This window comes from Helicoverpa zea, chromosome 10 (assembly GCF_022581195.2).
Source record: "Helicoverpa zea isolate HzStark_Cry1AcR chromosome 10, ilHelZeax1.1, whole genome shotgun sequence".
NCBI lineage: Eukaryota > Metazoa > Arthropoda > Insecta > Lepidoptera > Noctuidae > Helicoverpa > Helicoverpa zea.
Window position 1 is genome coordinate 11,481,761 of NC_061461.1, and position 24,484 is coordinate 11,506,244.

At 34.9% G+C, this 24,484-nt stretch overlaps 1 protein-coding gene across 1 annotated transcript; it reads left to right on the plus strand.

Annotated features, from left to right (window-relative positions):
* Positions 1 to 3,130: 3,130 nt before the first annotated feature.
* Positions 3,131 to 23,335, plus strand: LOC124633656. The gene is made up of 12 exons (XM_047168956.1): positions 3,131 to 3,620; positions 3,779 to 3,852; positions 4,031 to 5,947; positions 6,222 to 6,304; positions 6,380 to 6,437; positions 7,114 to 7,306; positions 9,590 to 9,766; positions 13,179 to 13,296; positions 17,380 to 17,592; positions 18,824 to 18,919; positions 21,635 to 21,849; positions 22,840 to 23,335. Exons 1-12 carry the CDS (start codon positions 3,199 to 3,201, stop codon positions 23,039 to 23,041), a joined length of 3,768 nt encoding a protein of 1,255 aa, XP_047024912.1. The 5' UTR covers positions 3,131 to 3,198; the 3' UTR covers positions 23,042 to 23,335.
* The last annotated feature ends 1,149 nt before the right edge of the window (positions 23,336 to 24,484 follow it).

Here is a 24,484-nt window from a genome sequence, read left to right on the forward strand (position 1 = left end):
GCAATCACAGTGACTTATTTAGGCAAAAATAATACATTAATTTGGTCGTCAAGAGTTGGTGATCATTTACTAAATTTGGTGGTCGAATACAATTTAAAGTGAAGTCGTGACTAAAATAGCTGGTACTATTACATTTTTAGACTTTATTTTTCTGGTGTTCAGTAGATTTTTCTGGTTGCAAAACTAAGGGTATCAAAGCATTTTATGGTGGTCATTATATTTGTTCCCGAATAAAAGTGGATAGATACTACTACAATATAAAAGCAGACGAGTTATCAAGATTTAATGTTAATTCAATAACTATGAAAAATTGCTAATATAATTGTGATAATTATTTTATTCTGGCATATTCTAATTATAATCTTATGTGTGTAAAATTTCCAATTTTACATTATAGAATTGAAAAGGCGATATAAAATGGGGCGCTTTTACTTTTTTTTCAGTAAGTACGAAAATAATAGTCATAATTGGCGGTATATTTAGTATTGTTTAATTGTACTTATGAGTGTGCAATATTGAATTATTAAAATATTGGTTTGCACTGTTATTTGAAAACATCGTCCTGTATATTTCAATTATAAAAACAACAGTAGTTTGAGTAATTCATTCATTAATCAAATAAATTTGTGTTACTTTTGGCAAATTAGAATAATACTCTATTGTACCATTTTTACCAAGACTACGGTAAAGTTGATAAATTACGTAAAGTTGGAAATTATGTAACTGAGTTCTCCGATTTTGGATCCGATCTGTAATCTTTCGTTCTGAACAGGAGACTCAAAATTATTTCCTATAGCAAAAAAAAGGTTGGAAGTCAGTGCCATAGACAGTACAGTTATCGGCACGGATATCGAGCCATGGCCTTCACCTGCGCAGAAGCGATTTACTGCCTTATTGCCTTATGCGTACGGGTGCGCAAAGCGATCCCCACTCTTCCGCCGAGAGCCCAATATCCGTGCCGGTATCTGTACATTTCTGAAATATTATTCACCCAAATATGAAAAAAAGTGTTCAACATGTTGCAATTTGTATAAAAATGTTATTCTGGTATACTTACAAAATAATGTTCTATTTTCATTATATTTTTGTTTTAATATTATTGTTTCCTGTTTATAGTACTGCTGAAATAATGACTGATGTCAATATTTATATTATGTTGCACTTAAACTATGTTACAAACTTATGGCCATTCCTTTTATTGTCTGACTCTTGGTTTTGACTCTAATTGTATAATAAATACCGTACTTTGTAATACAAAATAAATCTGTAAATATTATTTTTATAGTTTGATATTAAAACCAAGAGAAAGATTTTGTTATTTACTTTTTAAGAATTTTTAATTGCTGCAGAAAGATGTGTATCATTGGTTACTATATTATGATATTTTTATATTTTATAAAAACATTAATAACTGAAGTGCTGATATATTTCTGCATTTTTTTTCTGTATGTTGTATGATCTTAGGGAAAAGTTACTCGTTTTTTTTTTCAGGGCTCTTTTTGTTTTGGTAACATTAATATAACCATTTTTATGCTGTTTAAATTAAAGTCGTTTAAAATTGTATCTCAAACTTTTCCCAAAATGTGGAGGTATATACTTAGAGGCACTTGAAAAAAGGGAATTCTGCCAAAGATGAATGATCTTTGTCCAACTTATGGTGATTTAACTTATGGTCAAAACTATTATAATTGTGTACATATTCAGAATAAAGCCGTATTTTATTATAGTTCGGCCATTCAGAGAATGCGTTCCTGACACGTCGCGATTGAACTGACGACGTAATAACATTCATTGATTATTGATATAATAATGTTGTTTTAATGCTCCTCAATTGTTAAAACGGTAAACAACCAGCAAAAATATTTTTATCGTAACTGCAACGCCATTGCAAAGTTACGTAGTTAGTTATAGTGTAGTCTGCTACAGTGTATCATCTTATCATTACAGGAAAACGTATTTTTAAAATATAAATTCTTCACAAAATAATAAGTATCTTTTTATTTTTTTCACAATCCCTGCCGAAAGTACATACTTACAAGTTTTTAGTGGAGTTTATCCAAAGACAAATATATGGCAACGTTACGAACCCTATTTGTTTTTTGTATTTTGATGGGAAATCATAAAATAAACCACCATGTTCCTTCTTAAGCCCTTTATGTACCAGAGCAGCCTTAACTCTCGAAAAATCCCGCAGTCTCGGAAGGCTTTGGCCCTGGTGGGCTCCACTGACCTCTATTTAGTCTGATGTAGGTAAGCTTCAATTGAGCCAACATTCTCAGAAATGAAATGTATGACGTAGGTAGTGTTGCATTTTTATGTATATTGGCCGTTTAAGGCGAGGAATTGGTCAACAATAATTCCATAACCGGCACGCGCATCTAAGGCGCCAAAAGGGGTCGGAGCGGTCGGAGCGTCTGAGCGGGGCGAGGATAACAATACGCGCGCTAGCTTATAACTAAAAGTCGTAAGCGACAAAATGGTTTTGTAATTTTATTATTTAGAAATGATAATTTGATAAAAATTCCTTCTACAATTTTAAAGAGTATGTATATACTCAACTACTAAAAAAGTTAAGAGGCTTAAATCGGTCCCGTATGCCCATAATATGTGAATCTCTTTTTAAAAAGAGGTATGTTTGATATATTTTTCTCTGTTATAAAAGTTACCTATAATAATCATGTTTCTACTTCTAACAAAATAAGGTTTATATCATGAACTTTCAGGTAACCAAGTTGTATTTTGATCCATTTTGTATTTACTGAGAAAAATTGAAATCCTTGGCGCCAAAAATTCCAATTCGTCCTCTTAAGGGAGAATTTGGACGCACAGGGCCAGAGGTAGTTTTATCCGGTAAGAATCCGCCACGCCACTCCGTATGCAGAAATTTCCTCCTGTAAAAAAAGACTACCTAAACCGTGTGCATATTTTTTATCTTTGTAGAACAAACTCATTTTAAATGGGTAATTGATTTTTTTTCATTCGATATACAGATATCAGAGGCAAGCTCGTCACCGACTCGTTAAACTATACTCCAGATTCAAGCCAACTTAACTTTTGTTTAAATCTTCCCTCGATTCCATAGAGTTATCCGTTCTCGATTTTCGGTTTTTCGTTTCGAAAGTTTGAAAACATGTTTGTTTATTTCCTTCCGGGCTTATTATTTATTTATTTTAAGTTGTGAATTAGTGTTTATAGAAAATGAGACGAACGTATAGGTCTAAGAAAGACACCGGTGGTGGTGTAGACCGCAGAGATTTGTTATTAAACTTGGATGAAAAGAGTACAGCGCATGATGCGTTCTTTATACAAAATATCAAACAAACTAAGCGTGAATTATCTTCTATGGGGTCATCTAACGCTCTCGGAGTTGCTTCCAACCGTGTGCGAAAGAGGAAATATGTAAAAAGGATAATAAAAGAGATTGAAACTCCTTGTCGAGAAAGTATGTCCCGATCGGCTTACTTGACTCCAGATAAATCTATTCGTGTGAATGGGAAACCTATGGATCCGTTTGATATGCTGCTGAATTCATCACCTGTATGTCCCGTGGAAGCCCCACAAAGTAAGACTGAGTCTGTGACCAGCAAAGTGGAAAGTATCGACAAAATTGTACCTAAAAAGTAAGTAGTAAGTAGTGTTTTGGAAATACTTCAGGTAGTTTAAATTACTAATACCTAGGCTTGTATTCATCTGTGTAACTACCAATTGTTAAATCTAGACTGATTTAGAGATACTAGTTGTATTTGAAAATCCTAAAGGTATCAATGTTTTTTTTCAGAGAAGGAAAAACTTACACAAGAAGAAAGCCAGTAAAACCTAAAAAAGTTAATTATTCAACTAGTGACAGTGATGGTAATATTTTTTTTTATTTATATTAGTCTCTATGTTTTGTTAATAGAACAAGTTACCCAAAAACATAATTTTAATATGAATTTTAATTTTATGAACGCATTTTAAACCACAACTTATAAAAGCCTTCTAATAAATGTTTCAAAATTCAAATGTGCAATTAACTGTATTTATATTTCAGATTCTGACAAAGAGAATTCAGAAGAACAAGAAAATATCACCACAAACAATTCCAATATAAAAGCTTATCAATTCCTTATAGAAAATGAAACCAGCCACACACCAAAAACGATTAATGACTCTATAAATAATATAGTCAACAACTTATCTCTATTAAATAAATTGAAGCAGAAAAATAGCTTAAACGAATCTATGAAAAGGCCTTTAAGCTATTATAAGAATAGACTGAGTAGAAATATTCAATCACCTATATTACAAAAGTCTCCATTTTGCAGTACTCCGTTCAGAGCCAAGTATAGAGGTGAATCTATATACAAATTCTCACCAATTTCGGCTACAAATGATGATAATAGTCCAAAGTATACTACAGTAGTTGAAGATGATGATAGCATAGTTTTTGTGGGTCAGAATGACTCAGATAGTCCTAAGAGCCCGAAAGATAATACTCAGGTAGATGCTGTCGATTTTGTTCCTAATAACAGTATTAAGAATGATGTAGAAAACGAAATGATACCTGATATAGATACAAATATTGAGGTTTTAGATAAATCTAAAGTAGAACATGAAACTCCTGAAGTAATTAGCAAAAGCAACACAACTCCAAGTGTTGAATTAAGTTCTCTACAAACTACAGAGGTAGAACCATTTCTTGGGTTTTCTAATCATGGAGATCAGGAAATCCTTGCTGTTGATAGTGTTCATAGTCTATCACAGTTAGATGAAACAGTTAATAGTAATGTTGTGACTGAAATACAAGCTAATGAAAGCATTCAAAATATGGACGACTGTGAGTATGATAGTAATACTGATACAAATAATGTAAAAGAAGATAATAATATGTCAGTAGATTGTGAAAATGATGACAAAGATTCTTTGTATGACACATGTAATAGTGACCAAAGTTCTATTGAAAAAAAAGAAGTGGTAAGAGAACCAATTGTAAAGATTCATAGAATGAATGATTCCTCTTTTATGAGGTATTATGAGAAAATGAGTCATTTTGATTCTGAAAGTGATGAATCTCATGAAATTTCGAAAGTAGATGAAAGTGACGAAGCTAGTAGCCTAGAAGAAGAACTTAGTGAGAATAATATAAGTGAAGATGACGAAATGAATTCCCAAGATGATGAATTTGCCAGTTTTGAAAATAGTCAAACTTCAAATGAGCAAATAACTGCAAATAGTTCTAGTACAGATTTGAATGAAGAGAATATAATTGCAAATGAGGCAGATCATATTGATATAATTTCATCAAATGATGATGAAGGAGATGCAAATGATGAAGAGAAATGCATCAGTTTTGTTACAACAAGGAGAAGAAATGAAGTCACAAACAACTCGATAATATCTATTTTTGATGATTCCTATGCATCATCAAGCACTGATTGTGATAAGACTGTTCTTAGCAATAATAGAGTACCCAAAACTGAAATTGTAGATGAAGAGAATACATTAATGGATATCAATGCAGATGATAAAGCAAATAGTGATGCTGATGATTTATTAGACAAAGTCCCTATTGAAATACAATCAGCTGAAGTTTCTCAAGAGAAAGAAGACACGAGAATATCATTTGTGACAACACGAAACAGCAATATTACAGATAGGAAAAGTTCTATAAGAACTAGAAAAAGTTCTATGAGACCAAGAAGAGACACAGTTTTGAGTCGAACTAGTCTATTACCTAGTGAAAGTATGAGACATAGTCCGGTTGCTTCAAGAACAACGTGTTTCGAGAAACCATGTATAGTACTCCAGCCCGGCAAGAAATGGGAGAGGTCTCTAAGTATTTACAGAAGAATGACAATGATGAATGATCATTTTGATCATTCCATTCTTGATGATGAACCAGTTGAAAAGAAGGGTAGGAAATATAGACAGAGTGTGATCAGCACTATGGAGATGCAAGAGTTAAATGGTGGGTATATTTTAAATATTTTTTTATCTGACTTTTGTACACCAAAAGTTTTGGTTGGAGTTTTAGATATTTTGGACACTTGATTATTTTCTGAAGTATAAAAACTCTTTAGTAAAGGTGATACTGGCACCTAACAAAGTAAATAAATATTTACAAAATGGAACAAAATTGACACTTCCATCCAAAGTTTCAGTGTAATGTCAGGTTTGTGTTTTATTCTACGAAAATTTTAATAAAAGTAATTTCATCGCTCTAAAGCATTGTGTATTTTCAGGTTCCCTACATAATGAATCAATCAATAGTCGCAGAAGTACATTTGTATCTAAGCCGAGTCGATCTACAATTCGAATTGTGAAAGTGAGTATTGGTAGAAAAAAAAATACATAAATGTAGATTTTTTATTGCAAACTACATAATATCATCTCATTGCAGGATCCTGATATTTCTAGACTTAGTCTATGCAACACGACTGTATTTGATGACCTGAAAGGTAAGTTGTTATTTTTTCATTAGGATCCTTCTTGTCACACTCACAGCCCTAAAATAATCTTTTCGGTGTCTTAAACTAAAAAGTTAAATCATTTATTTCAATAAATAATTACTACTACGTCACTACTAACTCATTTAATTGACAACATTTTTAGAAGTTTCTCTTGGAATTTTTGTGGCAACACTGAACATCTTTGAATTTGGATTCGTTCTCAATAATCTGTGGTCATTCTGTGCATTTCGTGGAAGAAGACGCTGCGTGGTCTTTGTCCATAACAATTTTTATTTTATTTTTTATTTGTAACTGCGTGTTTCAAATAAAATAAGTGTACTCAATATTTAATACTATTATACAATAATAGTAGAAATAACATTTAATAAGTGACAATTAGTGATTGAACGCTAAACGAATTTGTGTCTGCCATTGCGTATCCGTAACGGGATAACAGCTTGGTTCTACGCCCTTTGTTCTAATAAAGTGTTAAAATAGCCAAGTGCATGCATCTTTCCCTGCAATACACAGGTTAGTGCTCAACTCGTGGTATTTTTCGACTCGAATATCTTGCCGTAGCGTGATTTCGTTGCGTCAACGAGTCGATTACGCACGGGGGGAAAGTACGTACTTCCTACTTTGTGTCAAATGCCTTGGATCGTGAATGACGCGTTGTATTTTTCAGGATTCTTGAACGAGGAGTGTGATGATACTATTATCGAATTATCCAAACTCTCGATCGCTGATCAGACGCATGAGGTCACTGTATTAGATACCTTCCATGATACTTCGAACCGTATAGCTACAGCAAGGGATTACGTGTTGCGTCGATGCGGTCAAACAGACGCGATACAATTTGATGAATGCTATCCGGATACGTGAGTACCCCAATATCATTATTTTTTTGCCTCCACCCTCAATATTATTTTTGAGAAAAGAACCAAATTGGCGGTTAAATAGGTCACTCAAATACAAGATGGTGGCATTGTTATTAAACATCTGTAATTTGTAGGTGTTGAGACAGATAAGTTGTTCTATGAATGACTGTGCCCTACATTTTAAAACATTAATATTCAATGACATACCAATATGAATTAGGTACAAATTGTTGCGCTGCCCTACTTTTGAGATATCAATGTGACTAACAATAAAATTTGATCTGTTACACAACTTTATACCACTGAAAGTCATAGATAATGCCATCTGAACCAAAAAAAATGGTTAAGTCTGAAGCAAAAAGTCTTTATGTAATCATTACTATCTCAGCCGAGTGATTTAAGAGTTGAAGCAGAATAAAAGTATTCAGTTGGCCTTATTTAATACTTGCAAAGATTAAATGAATTCTAGTTTTCGCTGTAATAAAATACCATTTATTAATTTTAACTTACACTGAGTCATAGACTCTTGAATTGACCTTTCCAAGGTAGACTTATAGTACAATGTCCTTTACATTTCATGTTTGTTGAATTTATCTACTCCATTATAACAACATAATACAGTATGTTATTGTTTGTTCATTACTCACACAAACTGCAAAGTAAGCTTGAAGGATGTTTTTTGTTTTTCCCTCGAAAGAGGAAAGACCAAAGAGTATGTATACAGAGGGTTATTCCATTATAATTTTTTGAATTATTTTCTAACATTTGCCAATTTATCTATTCAAGGAAAGAAATAACTATAATATTTATTAAAACAATTTAATTTGAATGCTCTATAATTCTATGCTGTCTCATATTCCAACAATGACAGGTAAGATTTGAGTGTTTATAAATGTTTTTGCAGTCAAAGGTTCAAAATAAAATTATATTCAACCTCTATGCATGAAATTGATACAATTTTAGCCACATGCATGAATATTTGACTCTGAAATGCAATGAATCATTATGTTGTGTGCTAGTCAATGTTTCAAGCTATCTGCAATGAGTCTGCTAACCTAATTTCATTATCTCCAACAAGTTTCAACTTTCATGCACTCGTATTTCAATAAGAGTAGTTTAAAACCTCATTTCATTGAAACATCAATGAGTATTTGTTCTGATACAAGGTTGTCCGTGTCACAAGACATAACCTTGGCGACTGACTTTGAACATCATATCATATTTAATTCAGCAAATGTTTTCACAAATCATTCATACACCATTTTTTGTGTCATTCGCAATTTGTTTGTACAATGCATGAAGTGAAAGTTACACAGTTGAACAAATCTTTGAATAATAAGTACAGTCTTTTATAAATGAAAGCACAGACATGAAATAAAAAATAGAGAGTATGAGCGAATGTTTATTCTGTAATTATGTTCATCAATTTGTGTAACACTTGTGTGTTTATTTGCTTTTCTGATAAATGATAATACAAGCCAAGTTAATTTCTCGGAATTTCATAATTCCTTGTAACTGTTGTATCATATTTTATGCATGAATATTAATGTTTTAGAATTGATAATTCAGTCATTATCATGTAAAACACCAATTAATCGTTGCTGGTTTTCTGTCTATGCAGTACTGCACATAGACAATCAATAGAATAGGCACCAAGAAGGTTGTAACCTTACGTTATTTTGTTTTAATAACACAGGGTACTGAAAAGAGTTTTTGATATTTGTTATTGGATATCATGGACTGCTATCTGTCTCACAGTCATAATATTAATATAAACACACCTAAGGTTCCATCCTAATCTAATCAGGAAATGTACAGTGAATTCAATTTTTTTTGTTTGTATAAAACAATGCTTATCATTATTAGCACAAGTTGTTGTAAATGGCAATGATTGTTCTAGTAACATTTGAGATGATATTTAGCTAGTCTCAGATTCAATATTGCTAGGCTTTGCGTTTGATCAATTATGCAATATTGTTTGTGAAATACACATTGTGTAATAGATGTTAGATACCATGTAACTTTAGATATACTGGATGATTTTTGGAATGGATAATATACTGTCAAAGACAGCTTTATTAACTTTGGGATTATATTTTTATTGACACCTACAACATTGCCAAAATACCGTAGTTTTTCAGTTGCTACAGAACCTAATACTATCAAGGGATATTGTGGATTTTTAAGACAAAAAATCTTTTTGAAGGTGAATTTTCCACAATCATCCAGCATATCTGGCAAGCTTATGCTCCTACATTTCTATAACATGTCCTTAAATTGTAGGGTGTTGAAAAACTGCCACAAAATCGGCGAAGGGGTGTATGGCGAAGTGTTTCTGTGGCGTGCAAGGGATGGCCGGGCTCGCGTGCTGAAGATTGTGCCCATTGCAGGAACGCTCAAGGTCAATGGGGAGAGTCAGAAGGACTTCCACGAGATCATATCTGAGATTGTGATTGCTATGTAAGTATACTTTTACTAGATTTGTTTGTTACTTCAAACGTCTTTTGAGGATGTTTTGAAAATTTTGTATAAATTATCCAACAAGCCAACAGCTTTCAGTCACCATGTATATTTTACTTTTATTAAGCAACTCATATTGAGTCAGTCTAATCGGTATAGCTGAACTCAAATGAGGTCATTGCCCTGAGTCTACAAATCAAATTGTTTTTCAAACACTATCCCTGATTATACGTTCGTCTATCTATTCGCCTACATATTTCATAACTATACAAAATGTTGGTATTTATGTCCAATCAGTTTGAAACAGACGTCTGCTATCAATTTACCCTCGATATTCAGTGAACAGTGTCTCGTGACTCGATGACCGACCGTGACCCACACGTGAACGACTGTTCAATGTACATTAATGATATACTGCAGGACATTTTGTCCTTTGTTGCTAATGTATGCGCCAAAATATACTGCAAAGGTTGTAGGAACATTGAGGATTGCAAAATATTAGGAAATAGAATCGCCTTATCTGCGACTATAGGACATGTCTGCTTCCTATCCTGTTCCCGGGTTAGTTGGGATTGGCGCAACTATACATATGACTTGATAGCTAAAATTACATTAATTTTGGAGCATTGTTACTCGTAGTATTCTTGCCCGTCTGACAAGCCTCTCATTTAAATGTTAGACAGATACACTCATGCGATAACCCATCTATATGTATATTAAACATACATATATCATACTTCCGAGGCTTGTCCTAAATGCTAAACGATTGGTACTGATAACTCTTCCAATAGGTTCGCGCAACATACGGAGCTTGTTAATTTGTTATTAGGTCAACGCCAAGACTTGAATGATCTCTATTGTATCGTATCGGCTGCTAAACTACAGTTTGTATAACCTTTGACATTACAGTTAATAATGTAAGCTCTTAATCGCGATGTCACGTGTTTGACAATATATCTCCTTAACTATATTTCTTTGTAAAAAGGAGTTATTCTATGATTGCATTAACATATAAATATGAATTTAAGGTCAGAGGCTGTCTTCAGCTATTCTCTATGAGGTCATACATGCAGTTATGACCCCAGTAATAAATTGGAAGTAGGATAGGGTAATTGAACGATCATAAAATCCAGTATTGAAACCTTGTAGTATACTTAAACGGCTATTTGTAACAACATTTGGCTCTCAATTCAAGGATTTTCACTGATTGCTTCGAATAAGGGCACTGTAATCCTGTCTCGGGTTATTTTAATTCGAATTTTTGAGCTCAATGTCACCAACACAAACTGTGGTAGATGTAATTTTCTCGAACAACACATACGTAACGATTGGAGTCATTTGTAAGACTTTCACTTTGAAAAAATCGAGCGTCTTTGTATTCGAAATTGTTGCAACATAGTGATTATGAAATCATTCGACTCTTTACTGCAATGACTAACAAAAATAAAGGGAAATAATATGAATGTACGAATTATACTTCGGCCGTTCAGAGAATGCGTTCCTGACACCTATCAGTTAGTCACGACTAGTGATGGGCACAACATAACACTGAGTTCGTTACCGTTCCTTCAAAATGAACCGCCGCATTATTTTAAGATTATTTTCGTTTTAAATTGGCGGAATCATTTGTTTTATATTTTAGTTATTTAAGTGGAAACCAAAAAAAGGTAATATTCATATAATAAAATTGTTTTATTTATTCTTTGTTACAAGTACATTGAATTGAATGTGCGAACAGAATATTAATCAGACTCCGATTTGCTTGAGGAGGTGGTGTCTTCATCATCATCTTCGCCTACATGTATAATTATATTATTATCAATAACAGAATCAATCCTGATATCTCGGTCTAACAAAAGCCGGGTAATCAAATAAAAACAGATCGAAAACACTTGAAAAACGTGGTCTATGCGCACGAAACGACAACGGACGACTGTTTTAGCGTCACAAAATGGCGGCCCATAACGCCATTTGGGGTTACCATTTTTAATCTAAGTATAAAAATGCGGTTTGGTCATAGTTTTATTTTTATATTTCATAAACGTTATAATTAAGTCTTATAGTCCATTATTTTCCAATTCTTAAAAAGAAAATCAAAACGTATTATTTTATATTATAACTGTATAAGAACAGATTACGATACTTGCCTGTTATTTTTAGCACAGCACTACAAAATATAAACCGCTGACATAACCTTGTAATAGCGCAGTATAGATTTAGAAAAATATTGTTTACCAAGTTATTTGACACTCAGTTTGGCACAAAATTATAACATTCATTGATTATTGATATAATAATGTTGTTTTAATGCTCCTCAATTGTTAAAACGGTAAACAACCAGCAAAAATATTTTTATCGTAACTGCAACGCCATTGCAAAGTTACGTCGTCAGTTCAATCGCGACGTGTCAGGAACGCATTCTCTGAATGGCCGAACTATAATGGTTTTATTGACTACTAGTGCTTATCTAGTCTGCCGATATTTCTCTTATCGTAATTTGATTATTATTCGATCATAATATTAATGTCCTTGGTCATTAAATTGGCGTAAACACTTCCTAAAGATACTTATCATTAAAACGTTTATTACTATCATTAGACATCTATATAATTAACTAATTATCACAGTAACTAAGAAGCTATCGTTGTAAAATCTAGGTCATTTTATCAGTTTCATGAGTACATTTAAATTCTAATACCTACGCGTTTGTAAACGTTATTCATAGCTGCGTTTGTGACCCATTTTCCTTGAAAATGAAACATATCGTTTGCGACTAATCAATGCGACGCGATCTTGAACAGAATGGCTCACTTCCGCATTTACTGCTTAGCAACTCGTTTTATGTAATATTATTAATTCAACACTTATGTATTCTCGTGTATTGTATTGGACTTTGTACCTAATTACAAATAACATAAGCTGCGATTTCCCCCCGGTTATTGTTATGTAATAATATTTTGAAAAGTTTTTGGAAAACGTGATCAGTTTTGGGTTATTTTTACTTTTGCGTTGAATGATTGTTTCCCAATATTTTTGGAAGGTCTCGTTCTTAACTTCCGTCTTCGTCATTAATAATTGTGTAGATACCTATGATCTTATGTTATATCTTTATTAAAATACCTCGTACCTACATTTAATTAATGAATACTCAGAGCATCTATATATCTTGATGATTTATTATGAAATAAACAAGTAAATAGGTACACGTGTACTGAGCATTTAATAGTCTGGAATCGTGCCCAATGGTGAAATGATGAATAAATTAATGGAATATCATTTCTTTACTTTTATCTATGGTGACTGAAGCTTGTTTTGATTGCCAAACATTAATATAGTTAACATTCTTACCTGCCCCGTTGAGGAAATGTTTCATTGTAAGATGTGAAATTTATAATACTGTCTTTGTTCACAGGGAATTGAGCGCACTACGCGCTCCCATAGCCGAAATTAATCGCCATTTTGATGAAGGGAAGGACGTTGAGGCGCTCGATCTGCACGCTATAGAGAATGCCACTGATATATTTAATGAGGTAAGTCAATAACTTAATTTTAATTCTTCTAAAACCATGTAAATAAGGAAGTCGGAACACTGTGTTCAAATGAGGTGAAAATTTTCAGTCTTATCTTAGAAATTCCGACTGCTAAGTCTTTGTTTAACCAACTGACTTTGACCTCCATTCATTATAACCTTCGTTTCAGTCTGAATTATATTCAGTAATTATGTTCTACGAATCTAATTCGCTAAGCATTCAGACTACAATACTCATTTGACAGCAACCTCATTCAATCTCGCATTATAGCTCTTTGGTCAGTTCATAAGTGCAGCCATGACGTAACGCCTTCGAAATACGATATCAAAGACAATGGGGAGTTACGTAACGTTATTGTGATCAACTGAGATGTGAATTATTGGAAAACGACAAATGACGCGACTTATCGCATAGTAACTGAGTGCATTCTTTGATATATTTCTTACTATAGATATAGATAAACAGGCGTGCGTAGATAAAGTTGGAAGAATGAAGAAATAAGGTCCGAAGTTCGTTTGATAGTCACGCACAAGTAGTACCCCATTTCTGCTAGAATCTGGATGAATATAAAATTCTGTTTGATCAAAAAACCACACGTGCCCCAAGTATCGATCTCAAATAAATATTTGTGCGACCTACAAATATTTACCCAGACACAATTGAACTCTCAGAAAGCAGACGCCATTCAATTTAGGTCGAATAAGTCAATACTTTCAAAGGTCACAATCTCTATTACCATTTTCTTCCAAACAACTCATAACGCGTAGGTTCTGATCGTATGAAGGTGAAATGAAAAACACTACGTAGACTATAGTCTAACTACAGTCTAACACGTGTAAACTCACTATCGAGCGTAGTATCGTAATGTTTTGATAGTGCCAATACGCACTAATTGAACTCTCATATCTATACTATTGTTTATGCATAGTGTGGGATAAAATCAATTGCTTGCCGGTTGTCAGAGTCCCCATTTCAGTTAATAATGACGCCAATTCACGGGAAAACTGAACCATTTATTTGTCTGACGTCCTTTGTTCGGAGAAGTTATTTTGATATGTCGTTTTCCTCATATTAAATAGAAGAGGTAAATTCCAATTTCTGGGTTGTATACCTAGGTAGTTTTCTCAATGACCTGATGAGTTCTTGCTTATTTTGGGAAGGTCGTTAACCGATGTTCATTGATCCTGAATATAATTAGTACATGTTTGGAACGCTACAAGCATTCCAGACGTTCTTGAGATTTCGAAATACCTACACTCGTGCATCGTATCTCAAACATGACAGTCATTTAATGATAAGGGAAATAATGCGGATATCTCAGCCAATGGAATTCACAAGTCGATCCCCTAATTTTATTCTCTGTATGTGACCCTTTTTACCTGTTAAAGCCCCGGGTTTTGATCTTTTGAGATTTATTTTACCTGCTCTTTGTACGTCATCTTTGCCCTTACAACGCATTCATTTCTTTCTTACCTCTATACTATCTTTTATGTCTCTGACCGACCACGGGACTACAGAGTCCCGGATTTTTGGAAGGCGAACGTGGGGCCGAAGCCAACACGCTGAAGCCCTTTTGAGACAACTTTAATGAAATGGCGACACAAAACCGACGATTATCCCCGTATACACTATAGAAATGTACCCAAGGACAATCCCCGGTTCTGTGCTAAACTATTGCTAACTATGGATGAAAACTACTTGGGCTATTGTGATGGGATGCTAATGGACTAGGAATGGGGAAACTACGGGAACTATGGCACCTGCCGATGACAATGTATTAAATACATGTTAAAATGGCAGGTGGAGACTCGCCAACTCACTTACTGGGCCCCCGGGAATCAGTCACTGAAAAGCAACAAGAGGGCAACAGGGACATGAGCGGCTGAGAAGGGTGAGGATACCTCGGCGGACTTTAAACGCAGATCACGCGCTCCCTGTGGGTCCAGCATCACCGGCCCACTCGCCACTTACCACGAGGCACCTACCCTCCGAGCAGGACTAACCTTGCTCTAGCGACTCCACTCTGACCGGCCGATGAAGGCAAGCCAAGAGGCGGGAGACCTATCCCCCGTCATGCTTCACTCCGGCAAGCCGGAGGTGGGGGACAGTATACTCTCCCTGGAGCACTCGGATATATAGCCCCGCGGGGTCGCTACTCCCCGTCATCCGCCTCAGATGCCCTGATTATTATCAGCCAATCGTCTAGTGTTGTAATAATAAAGAAATACCTGCCTTATCTCTATAGGTATGATAAATAGTTAAAAGTCAACAGAGTAAAACTGATTATTTAATCTATCATCACGTTTTTAAGCGATAAGCTTAGAAACTGCGGGTGTGCATGCAACGGCTCTACTTTACATGCTGTTGATACACGGATGCCTTATTTGATATCATTATCGTGAAAGTAGGTACTTATGATGTGGAGTTTTCACTGTAAAATAAGAAATTCTTGCCTCATTAATAACAGTATTTTTTATCCTGGTAGGCACTTTTTGAGGGCAACCACAGGCCACAATAACTTCCCCTAATTAAGAACATTTAAAAAGGGCTCAAAACAATAGCCCATTATCGAAGTTCTTAAACAACAGTTTTATCATAACATGAACCATAACAAATCCCAGAATGTGCCTAACATTCGTCATGGATCCATTTAGCATAAATCATAAAAACCTATAGCTGTACAGAATGAGGTCATAACGAGCGCGCGTCATATGCCACTTCTAGGTAAAATGAATCATCGGAGTACCACGTGAAAAAGTTTTACTTTCCAAATCAATGAATCATTATTGTGTTCACGAAATAACGTCTGTTTGTTTGATAACGTAATTAGGCCGCGCTGTTATCAAAGACATCCCTATATTGATACAGCTGGCGCATAATTGCCGTTTGTAAAACCAATTATATAAATTATGATTAAAACGAGTTTTTTTTTTGCTTCTTTTTTTAAATACGCTCATTGTTTGAGTTTCATTCATTATGCGGCAGGTCGGTCTTTGTAGGTTGTTTAGTTTTTGTATGAATGCGCGGTGCATTTGGCTTGTTGCCAGCCAGAATTTTAGATCCTGGCACGAGTATTTAGAGGTTGTCTTTGTGCGATTGTTCTTCGCTTTTCTTAAAATAATTAAAGTTTACATTAACTTTGGAAATCACCGCAATGCGCATTATGTTTAAGAATGAACATTGTTTAGTATTCAAGCCAAATATTCAAAGCCATTGTATGATAGTGATGACCTTATGCGGGTCTCATCAGAGGATACTAATGGATCTTAATATTCCTTTTAACACGAATAGCAGTACTAAAAATAAAAAACAAGTTTCCATTTTCCTGTCGTCGCTAGGATATCCACCTCACGTAACTGACATTTTACCTCAACCTCAATGCAGGATATCTATTTAAATATTCCGCGTAGCAACACCGGCAACAGGTTGCAAGCCCGTAAGACGCACATGTTACTTCCTTTCATCTAAAACGCGATAAACCGACTAATGCGAACAGCTGCTGCGCAATTTTTTTCTTTCTTTTGACAAGTGGGTCTTACACTTTTATTGGCTACCGGCCATTTCCTTGCATCTAGCGTATGTTGAGTTTGTTGTTCTATGCAATACGTTTGCCGTTAGAATCTTGAACGTCTTTTCCTTCTGTGTAACTCTGTTCTGGAATCAAATACTTCTTATTTCAATCATGGGGGGTTATAGCTGACCTAAATCGGAATCCAAAACACACTATAAAAGCTTGGCTATCTGAATGATATGCTTTATTTTATAGCCCTGTAAAAGCGGAGCGTGCCAGATAGTTTATTTACGGAACAGTTTTGTTTATCAAAGCAATTTAGAATCATTTTATCGCCCTTAGAGTTCTATTTGCATACAATTTTTATACAACGGGCCACCCAGAAAAAACTTCTACTATGTCACTTAAAATGAACCCGATTTTAATGAAATAAACAGGATTTGAACAAGATTTTAGTGGATTCTTTACAGAATTTATTTGTACATTAATTTGGACCACTATCCTGCTAGACACTATCCCCCTTAAATATCCCGTTTCGTTCCTATCTTTACGACTAAATTTACCTTTTGTAGGTGCTAGCCGTGAGGTGCGTATACGGGAGCTACCCCGCTCGTTTGCTGGACCTTTGGGACCTGTACGACGAGTGCAAAGGTTCCGAGAACGACAACCCCGCCATACTGCCGGCAGACCAGCAGTTCATTGTGCTGGAACTGGCGAACGCGGGCCAGGACTTGGAGAGCTACCAGTTTAATAACGCTGAACAGGCTTATGCCTTGTTCCTGCAGGTATGTTTGTTTGTGCCTTTTTTGATGTCGTTTTTAAGCCAGATGGACGATCAATTAAATTGCGCAAAATTAAATTAATAATAAAAAAATGCTGCTAAAAATCATTGCGCAATCTTTTATAAGGTCTGTAAGGCCAATAAAGCAGAATTCGGAGCATTGCGCTATTTAATTGATCGTCTAGGCGTCCTTTAGGCTAAGCATGTGTTTTTTTTTAGTTGCGATGTTGTGTTTCTAAATTGTTTTTTTTTGTAATAATTTTGATGTTTTTTATGGGGTACTCTACACCTACAATATTGCACAATAAAGTTTGTAAGCTTTTTTTGATATAAGTACACAATTCACTTGAGTCTTATTGTTGCATAATCGTTTTTATGTTGCGCAATAATATTGCAGGTGTATGGCACGCCGAACAATGATTCTGTGAATAAAAAAATGGAGTGCTAAGTTTTATTTTGATTGATTTAATAGAAACTGACTTTTATGACTGTAATAAATTGATTGATGGTCGTGTAAATAGAAAGTTGACATCATGCGTTTGCTTTCTCATATTGGCGCCATATTTGTTTGGTGTTGCTATCTCCAAATAAATATAAAAATGAGGAGTAATTTAAAGAGATGGTTTACAGAATTTCTTTCTTTTAAAGAGACGAGTACTTAGTAGAAATATTTTTATTTATTTTGTTGTTTTTTTTCTTTGTGTTTTTTTCAGCGTGACAACTGCATGCAAGCAGCCACCACGGAAGATAAGCGATATTCTAGTATCAAGTTGTTTGCGTATCTTGACTAGATTATCACTTATCCTCTGAGGTCGCTTTCGCCCGCTTTACATGTGTACCAGTGTGTGGACTTTTTATTTTTAACTTGTTTTTTTTTTGTTAGCATGTGTATTTTCTAACTTTATTTTTGCATTGTTATTTTGTGAGATCTGTATTGCGGAAACTGGATTAATGTGTCTTATAATGACCTTCCTGGTCATAACTGTGATTATTTTGGGTAGAAATAAAACGGCCACAAAAATGTGCTCAAGAAAGTACATACTTTTCAGAACTCCGTTTCTGTAATACAGAACTAATGAATTTTTGAACTGACTCCAAGAAGGGAGGTTCTTTCTTAATTCTGCATTGTTTTTGTTTGTTTACATTGTTTTTATGTATTTTTTGTAATATCTATCACGTACTTAAGCAGCATTTTTTTATAATGTTTACTATAGTAAGGTACTTTGTTTCGTCAGGTTGCGTATGGTTTGGCGGTGGCAGAGGAGGCGTTCCAGTTTGAGCACAGAGACTTGCACTGGGGCAACGTGCTTATAGCGCCTACCGAGCAAAAGGTAACATAAAATCTTTCATTAAATTAATATAATACTCCTCTCATCTTAGGATATACTCTATATCCCTAGATTAGAGATATTCTATATTATAGAGGCTAAGTTTTCTAATGTCAGCGAAACCAAAACTGTCTTGAAAAATAAAACCTTCAACTGAAGACTAGATACCCTAATTTCGCTTTTCCATACATACATTACGATATGCATTGCACCGAGACTTCGATATCATGATATTTCGCCGCGCCCACTAATGTCACTCGATCAATTGTCTTTCATATAGCTATTTATCTGGTGTTTTTATCTAAGTGCTTTTCAGTAGGCACTAAGATCTAGACTGATTGAGAATGCTTGAGACAGTAATTAGATTCAGTCTGATGGCTGTATGACCAAGATATTATGATAATTGTCCTTCTTTGTGATTTTAGTCCAAGGCTTAGATGTCGTCTCCGAGTCTACTCTTATTCTTGAGATGAAGTTCAAACTCTGGAACAATTATAGAAAGTTTAATTATTAAAAAGGAAAAGCGGAATTTAGTCTTACCGAGGGGTACTGGGTGACCCCAACATATGTAGTTGGGAAAAAGGCTCGGGAGATGATTAACAGAATCTGGTCTTGGGTAAGATAATCTAGCGAATATAAATTTGCTAAATCATAGTGTTACTTTCTCTATATCAATAGGACTTCACTATTGTAAGAGAAGTAGATAGACGAAATTATTTCATCAATCGATCGTTCTTTCTACCGTATGGTCTAAATACATTCAATATTGAGATCTTACACACATTGCGTTGTTTGAACAATACAATGTTAAATTCGGTCTAGCTATTTTGGAAATACAATAACAAACGTTCACTGACGCATGAGCCTTACAATGAACATAAGTGTGTTTAGTTTAATCATGGGTTTTCCCTCTAGCTTTAATAATATTTAATTAGTATAATAACGTCGTGCCAGACAGTTGCCAAGAACGTAAATAGTCAGCTGTCAGCAACGTAAATAGGTAGCGACTAAAAACTTCTTTTCCTCAATTGCCATATAATTAGGTATCCCAGAAAACAATAAAAACGGGTATTCCATTTTCGAATTTCAAATTGCGCGCCAAAACTACCAGGCCACATTGTGTATAACCGTTCTTTGCACCAAGAACGGTTATGACCTTGCCGAAAGACCAGTCACCTTTTAGGGAGGTGGATGACTTACCGGACAAACGTCTAGTCTGCCAGGCACGTTGTACCGTCCCGGGGTGGCGGGTCATCGAACTCACCCAGATAGCCCCTACGAATTTAACTCTATCAATAACAATATTCTAACGTTTTCTCCCACAGTTACTAGAATATTGATATTTATATTTTTAAATAAGAACAATAGTCTTAACAAAATGTGAGAATTTTCTTACGAGTGTAAATGTTATGTTATAACAGATATATTATTTACGATAATATTATAATATTGTGAGTACAACTCATCATCATCTTCCGAGCCTTTTTCCCAACTATGTTGGAGTGTCAGTTGTGGTCGGCTTGTTTTCCAGTTCAAGCCACGTAAATATTTTATTGGCAGCCCAGACTTTCTTCATGCTATCATGAGTTATCTCTTTAATTTAGCCAATATATCAGCATACTCTGATTTACTACTATCAACAACAATATAAAATAAAGATAATGATAATGCCCGGTCGGTAATACGATATTTAGATAACCTTGTCTAGAGCCACCTGTTTTATTTCTAGAATCATTCTTAGTCATGATTTTTACAACGAAAGTCATATAAATTACCTTTAATCTTTTTACTCTTGTATTTACAATAATACTTTTGTAATATGGATCAGAGATAATAAAATGTCCCTCTAGTATGTTTGGATATAAGTATTTTTTTATTACTAAAATATTGAAGGAATATTGAAGGTTTAACTTAAATTATGCAAGTTTCTAGAAAAGAAAGGCAGACGATTTTACGCATGTCATCTAGATTTGACCTTCAAGGTTAGGCTGAAAGAAAGGTTACAGGTTCAAGTGACAGCCTTCAATTCAAGGTCACTGTCACTGTGCCAATAATTGCGGGTCAATGGTATTCATTTATTTTAGGGACTCGTTGATTTGAATATTACATTAGGCACTAGGCAGAGTGCTAACAATGTTTTAAAAATAATGTCTTGGTAAGGAGTGTTAATGTTTTCGGTTTATTCTTTACCTAGACTGAAAATGCATTTCTGTGGAAAGTATTTCATTTAATAATATCCATGTTTTTATAATTATGGAATTTGTTATAGCAATATTTATAATTATTAAAAAAATATAAACAAATATCATTAGCATATTTTTATAAATAAATACTGTAACAGCCTAGAAATGTTTATGGTATCGATTTTATGTTGAATCTTATATCATAATTGCAAAATTAATTACCTGTATTCAGTATTCAAGTACCTATTGTTTTCATAGCATCAACTTTTTATGAAATCCATTTATTGACATAAATGCTTGGAAAACATGCCTAGTTTGTGCTTAGACGTGGGCTTAAGAAGTACAGAAGACATCTTGGTACTCCAACTTAAAATTGATCTTACAGCACCAAAGACAGCTTCCGCACAGACTGGACACACACAGCTGTTGATAGGGGAAGCTTGGGAATGAGGGAGAAACCTTTGCCCACCAGTGGAACTGCATAGGTTAAATAAAAATAATAGGAGATTACTTAATTTACATGTTTGTTCGTCAGTTCGCAACATTCGTGCTCCGCGGGCGTTCTCACCGGGTGCCTCGCTGCGGCGTGTCGGCCACGATCATCGACTACTCGCTGTCGCGCGTATCGCTGCCGCTGGCGGGCGGCGAGAGCGCGGCGCTGTACAACGACCTGGCCGCCGACGACTCGCTGTTCGACGCCGTCGGGGACTACCAGTTCGAGGTGTACCGCCTCATGAGAGATAAGTTGGGGTAAATATCCTTCACACTTCAGTTTATTAAGTAAATAAGCTGTAAAGTTAGCTACATTGGCAAGTTAGCCGGTCAAATATCACTGACCAGCTTCTGCCAGTGGTTTCAACCGCGTCGCGTCCCGTAGCCCACTATAGCAAGCGCCAATCTGAGACAATTGTTTAAATCGGATAAGTGGTGCCCGAGGTTAGCGCGTTGAATTAGTAAATCATAAAGAAATCACATAAATATTGATAGCCGTCATCGACTTCCATTTATGTGGAAAGGTAAATAGTAGGCTCAGCAAATAAAATTTCTCATATTAAAATCAAGATTAGATGACATGACATGACATGATGATGATGAAGTGACATGACCTAGTCACGAGATTTTGGAATTAAGGTCATCTTCAATCCATAAATTGCAAAACCTATATTTAAGCAATACACAGTGGGGAAGGCCCCAAGCCCCCAACCAATAATGCATTTATCAACATCCTGCTCATTTTCCTCCCGCAAGACGTAACTTAGCCATGAATAAAACATGCTATGATAGCATTATCCACGTGTATTAAATTGTTTAGATACGTCACTAAATGACGCATGCTTTACAAACGATTGCATCTGATTACGTTGAAATAGGATCTTTGACACATGCAAATATTTACTGATAAAGTTGTGCTGCTTATCAATGGCGTTACTGGTTTAGTAATGATGAAAAACCTGTTTACAATGAACAATTGTGTTGCAAATTCCCAATGCCGTATAGCTAGACTACGGAGGAAGGAAAGATGAGCCTCTGCTAATCTTTCATGATGCCATAAGGCAAATAGGCCAGGCACCTTGTAGTAGGTCAAGCAACGTACTGTAGGCGTGTTGAACGAGGCGTTTGGATTCCTTGTAAAATCAAAATCAATTTGTCAAAGATTAGTCTTTATCGCCGCTAGTCGTCGTAGTATTTTTTCTCCGTGAGTTAGACCCATTTTCTAATATTCATCTTATTTGTTTACAGAAATGATTGGAAGAACTTCGCGCCCTACACGAACATCCTGTGGCTGCATTACACTGTTGATAAAATGATAACGGCCCTCCGCTACAAGAGGACAAACACGAAGATTCACAAACACTACATTGACAAGCTCAAGGGAATCAAGAGTAGAATACTAGATTACGGCAGCGCGGCGCTTTTCGTGCTCACAGACAACGAAATATAAACGAACAAACTATGATAATATACAAAACAATTTCATATGTAAATTAATTCAAACTAGTCTTTAATAATGGTTTTAATAAACTGCTGCTATTGCTATAAATCTGACATGACAATGAATCGCATAAATTATAATAATGTAAATAATGTTTGCTTTGATAAATTCGTTGAAATGATAGACGCTAAAAGAGTTATTTACAATGTTGTCGCATTATTAGAACAGTATCAGAAAGGTGCCTTTTTAGATAAGGTAGTGCCTTTGTTCACATTAATAAATTCATATATTGTGTTCCGAAAACTTTGTTTCATTTACGGCCAGTTTCTTCATCAAAAGTTAAAGTTAAAGTTATGGCTAAAGTAAAAGTAACGGTCAAATTCGTTTTTTCAAGGCTAAAGTGACAGCAAAACTAATAGAAAAATTGAATTTAACCGTTACTTTTACTTTAGACATTACTTTAGCCATAACTTTAACTTTAACTTTTGATGAAGAAACTGGCCGTTATTCTATCACAAATATTTGATTTGGCCTGATCTCACCTTTATCTGAGCCTAGGAAGTTACCTGCCAATTGCCCAATAGTATCCTCCTGAAATGGGGGTTTTGAAAGCCGGAACAAAATTTCAGCAAGATTGGTTCAACATTTTACACCATGAGCCGTTTATACGAAAAGATACTATTATACATTTTTGTCTTGGTATGGGGAAGAATTCTCTTCTGTGATTCTGCAGATGGGGTCAGTTATGCGATAATCATGCTTGGATGCCCTAGCAATCTGGAATACTGGGATTGGGACGCAGTGTATATTTAGGTAGAGCATTAAATATTGGCCGTATGATTTATTGTGGGGATATCGTTTTTACTAGTTTCAATATTTCTTAGCCTTAAAATAGGAGGACTACATAATTACTACACATTCTGACTATATATCCCAGCGATTTCCAAAAGGGTCTCTGTTCAACGCCTACCCACAAATTTTATCACATCGATAACTTAGCTGTTAGCCGTCATGAGACTCGCTCGCCTTTTACATAATATAATAGAGAAGAACATACGTATAATAGTTCTGCAAACGAAAGGAGATGGCCAAATTTTCATAGTAAAAAAACCCAGAATCGACAGCAATGAAATGCTTACCAATAGGTTCATTATGATAGACCTTTGATGGTGCCAAAAACTCCAGCCTGAAATCCATGGGGTATAGGAGCTATATCATATTTTCACAAAAATAGGTCGTTGAATTTATATTGATTTTAAAGATCATTTACATCAAGGAACATAAAAAAAAATCTATGTACACTAAGATTATACTAGCCAACAGTAATATCCCCATAGTTACTGAGATTGCTTGGTGATTAAAAGGTCTTATATTTAACCACTCCAAACACGAAAGCACCGACCTTACATACTTGGAGAGGTTTCGCAGTTATATGCAACCTTCACAACTGGC

Bases quoted from the DNA above. Each gene is read 5' to 3' on its own strand.
- LOC124633656 (XM_047168956.1), top strand. From the start codon at position 3,199: ATGAGACGAACGTATAGGTCTAAGAAAGACACCGGTGGTGGTGTAGAC. The intron at 3,621-3,778 runs GTAAGTAGTAAG...GTTTTTTTTCAG, and splicing joins GACAAAATTGTACCTAAAAA to AGAAGGAAAAACTTACACAA. The intron at 13,297-17,379 runs GTAAGTCAATAA...TACCTTTTGTAG, and splicing joins CCACTGATATATTTAATGAG to GTGCTAGCCGTGAGGTGCGT.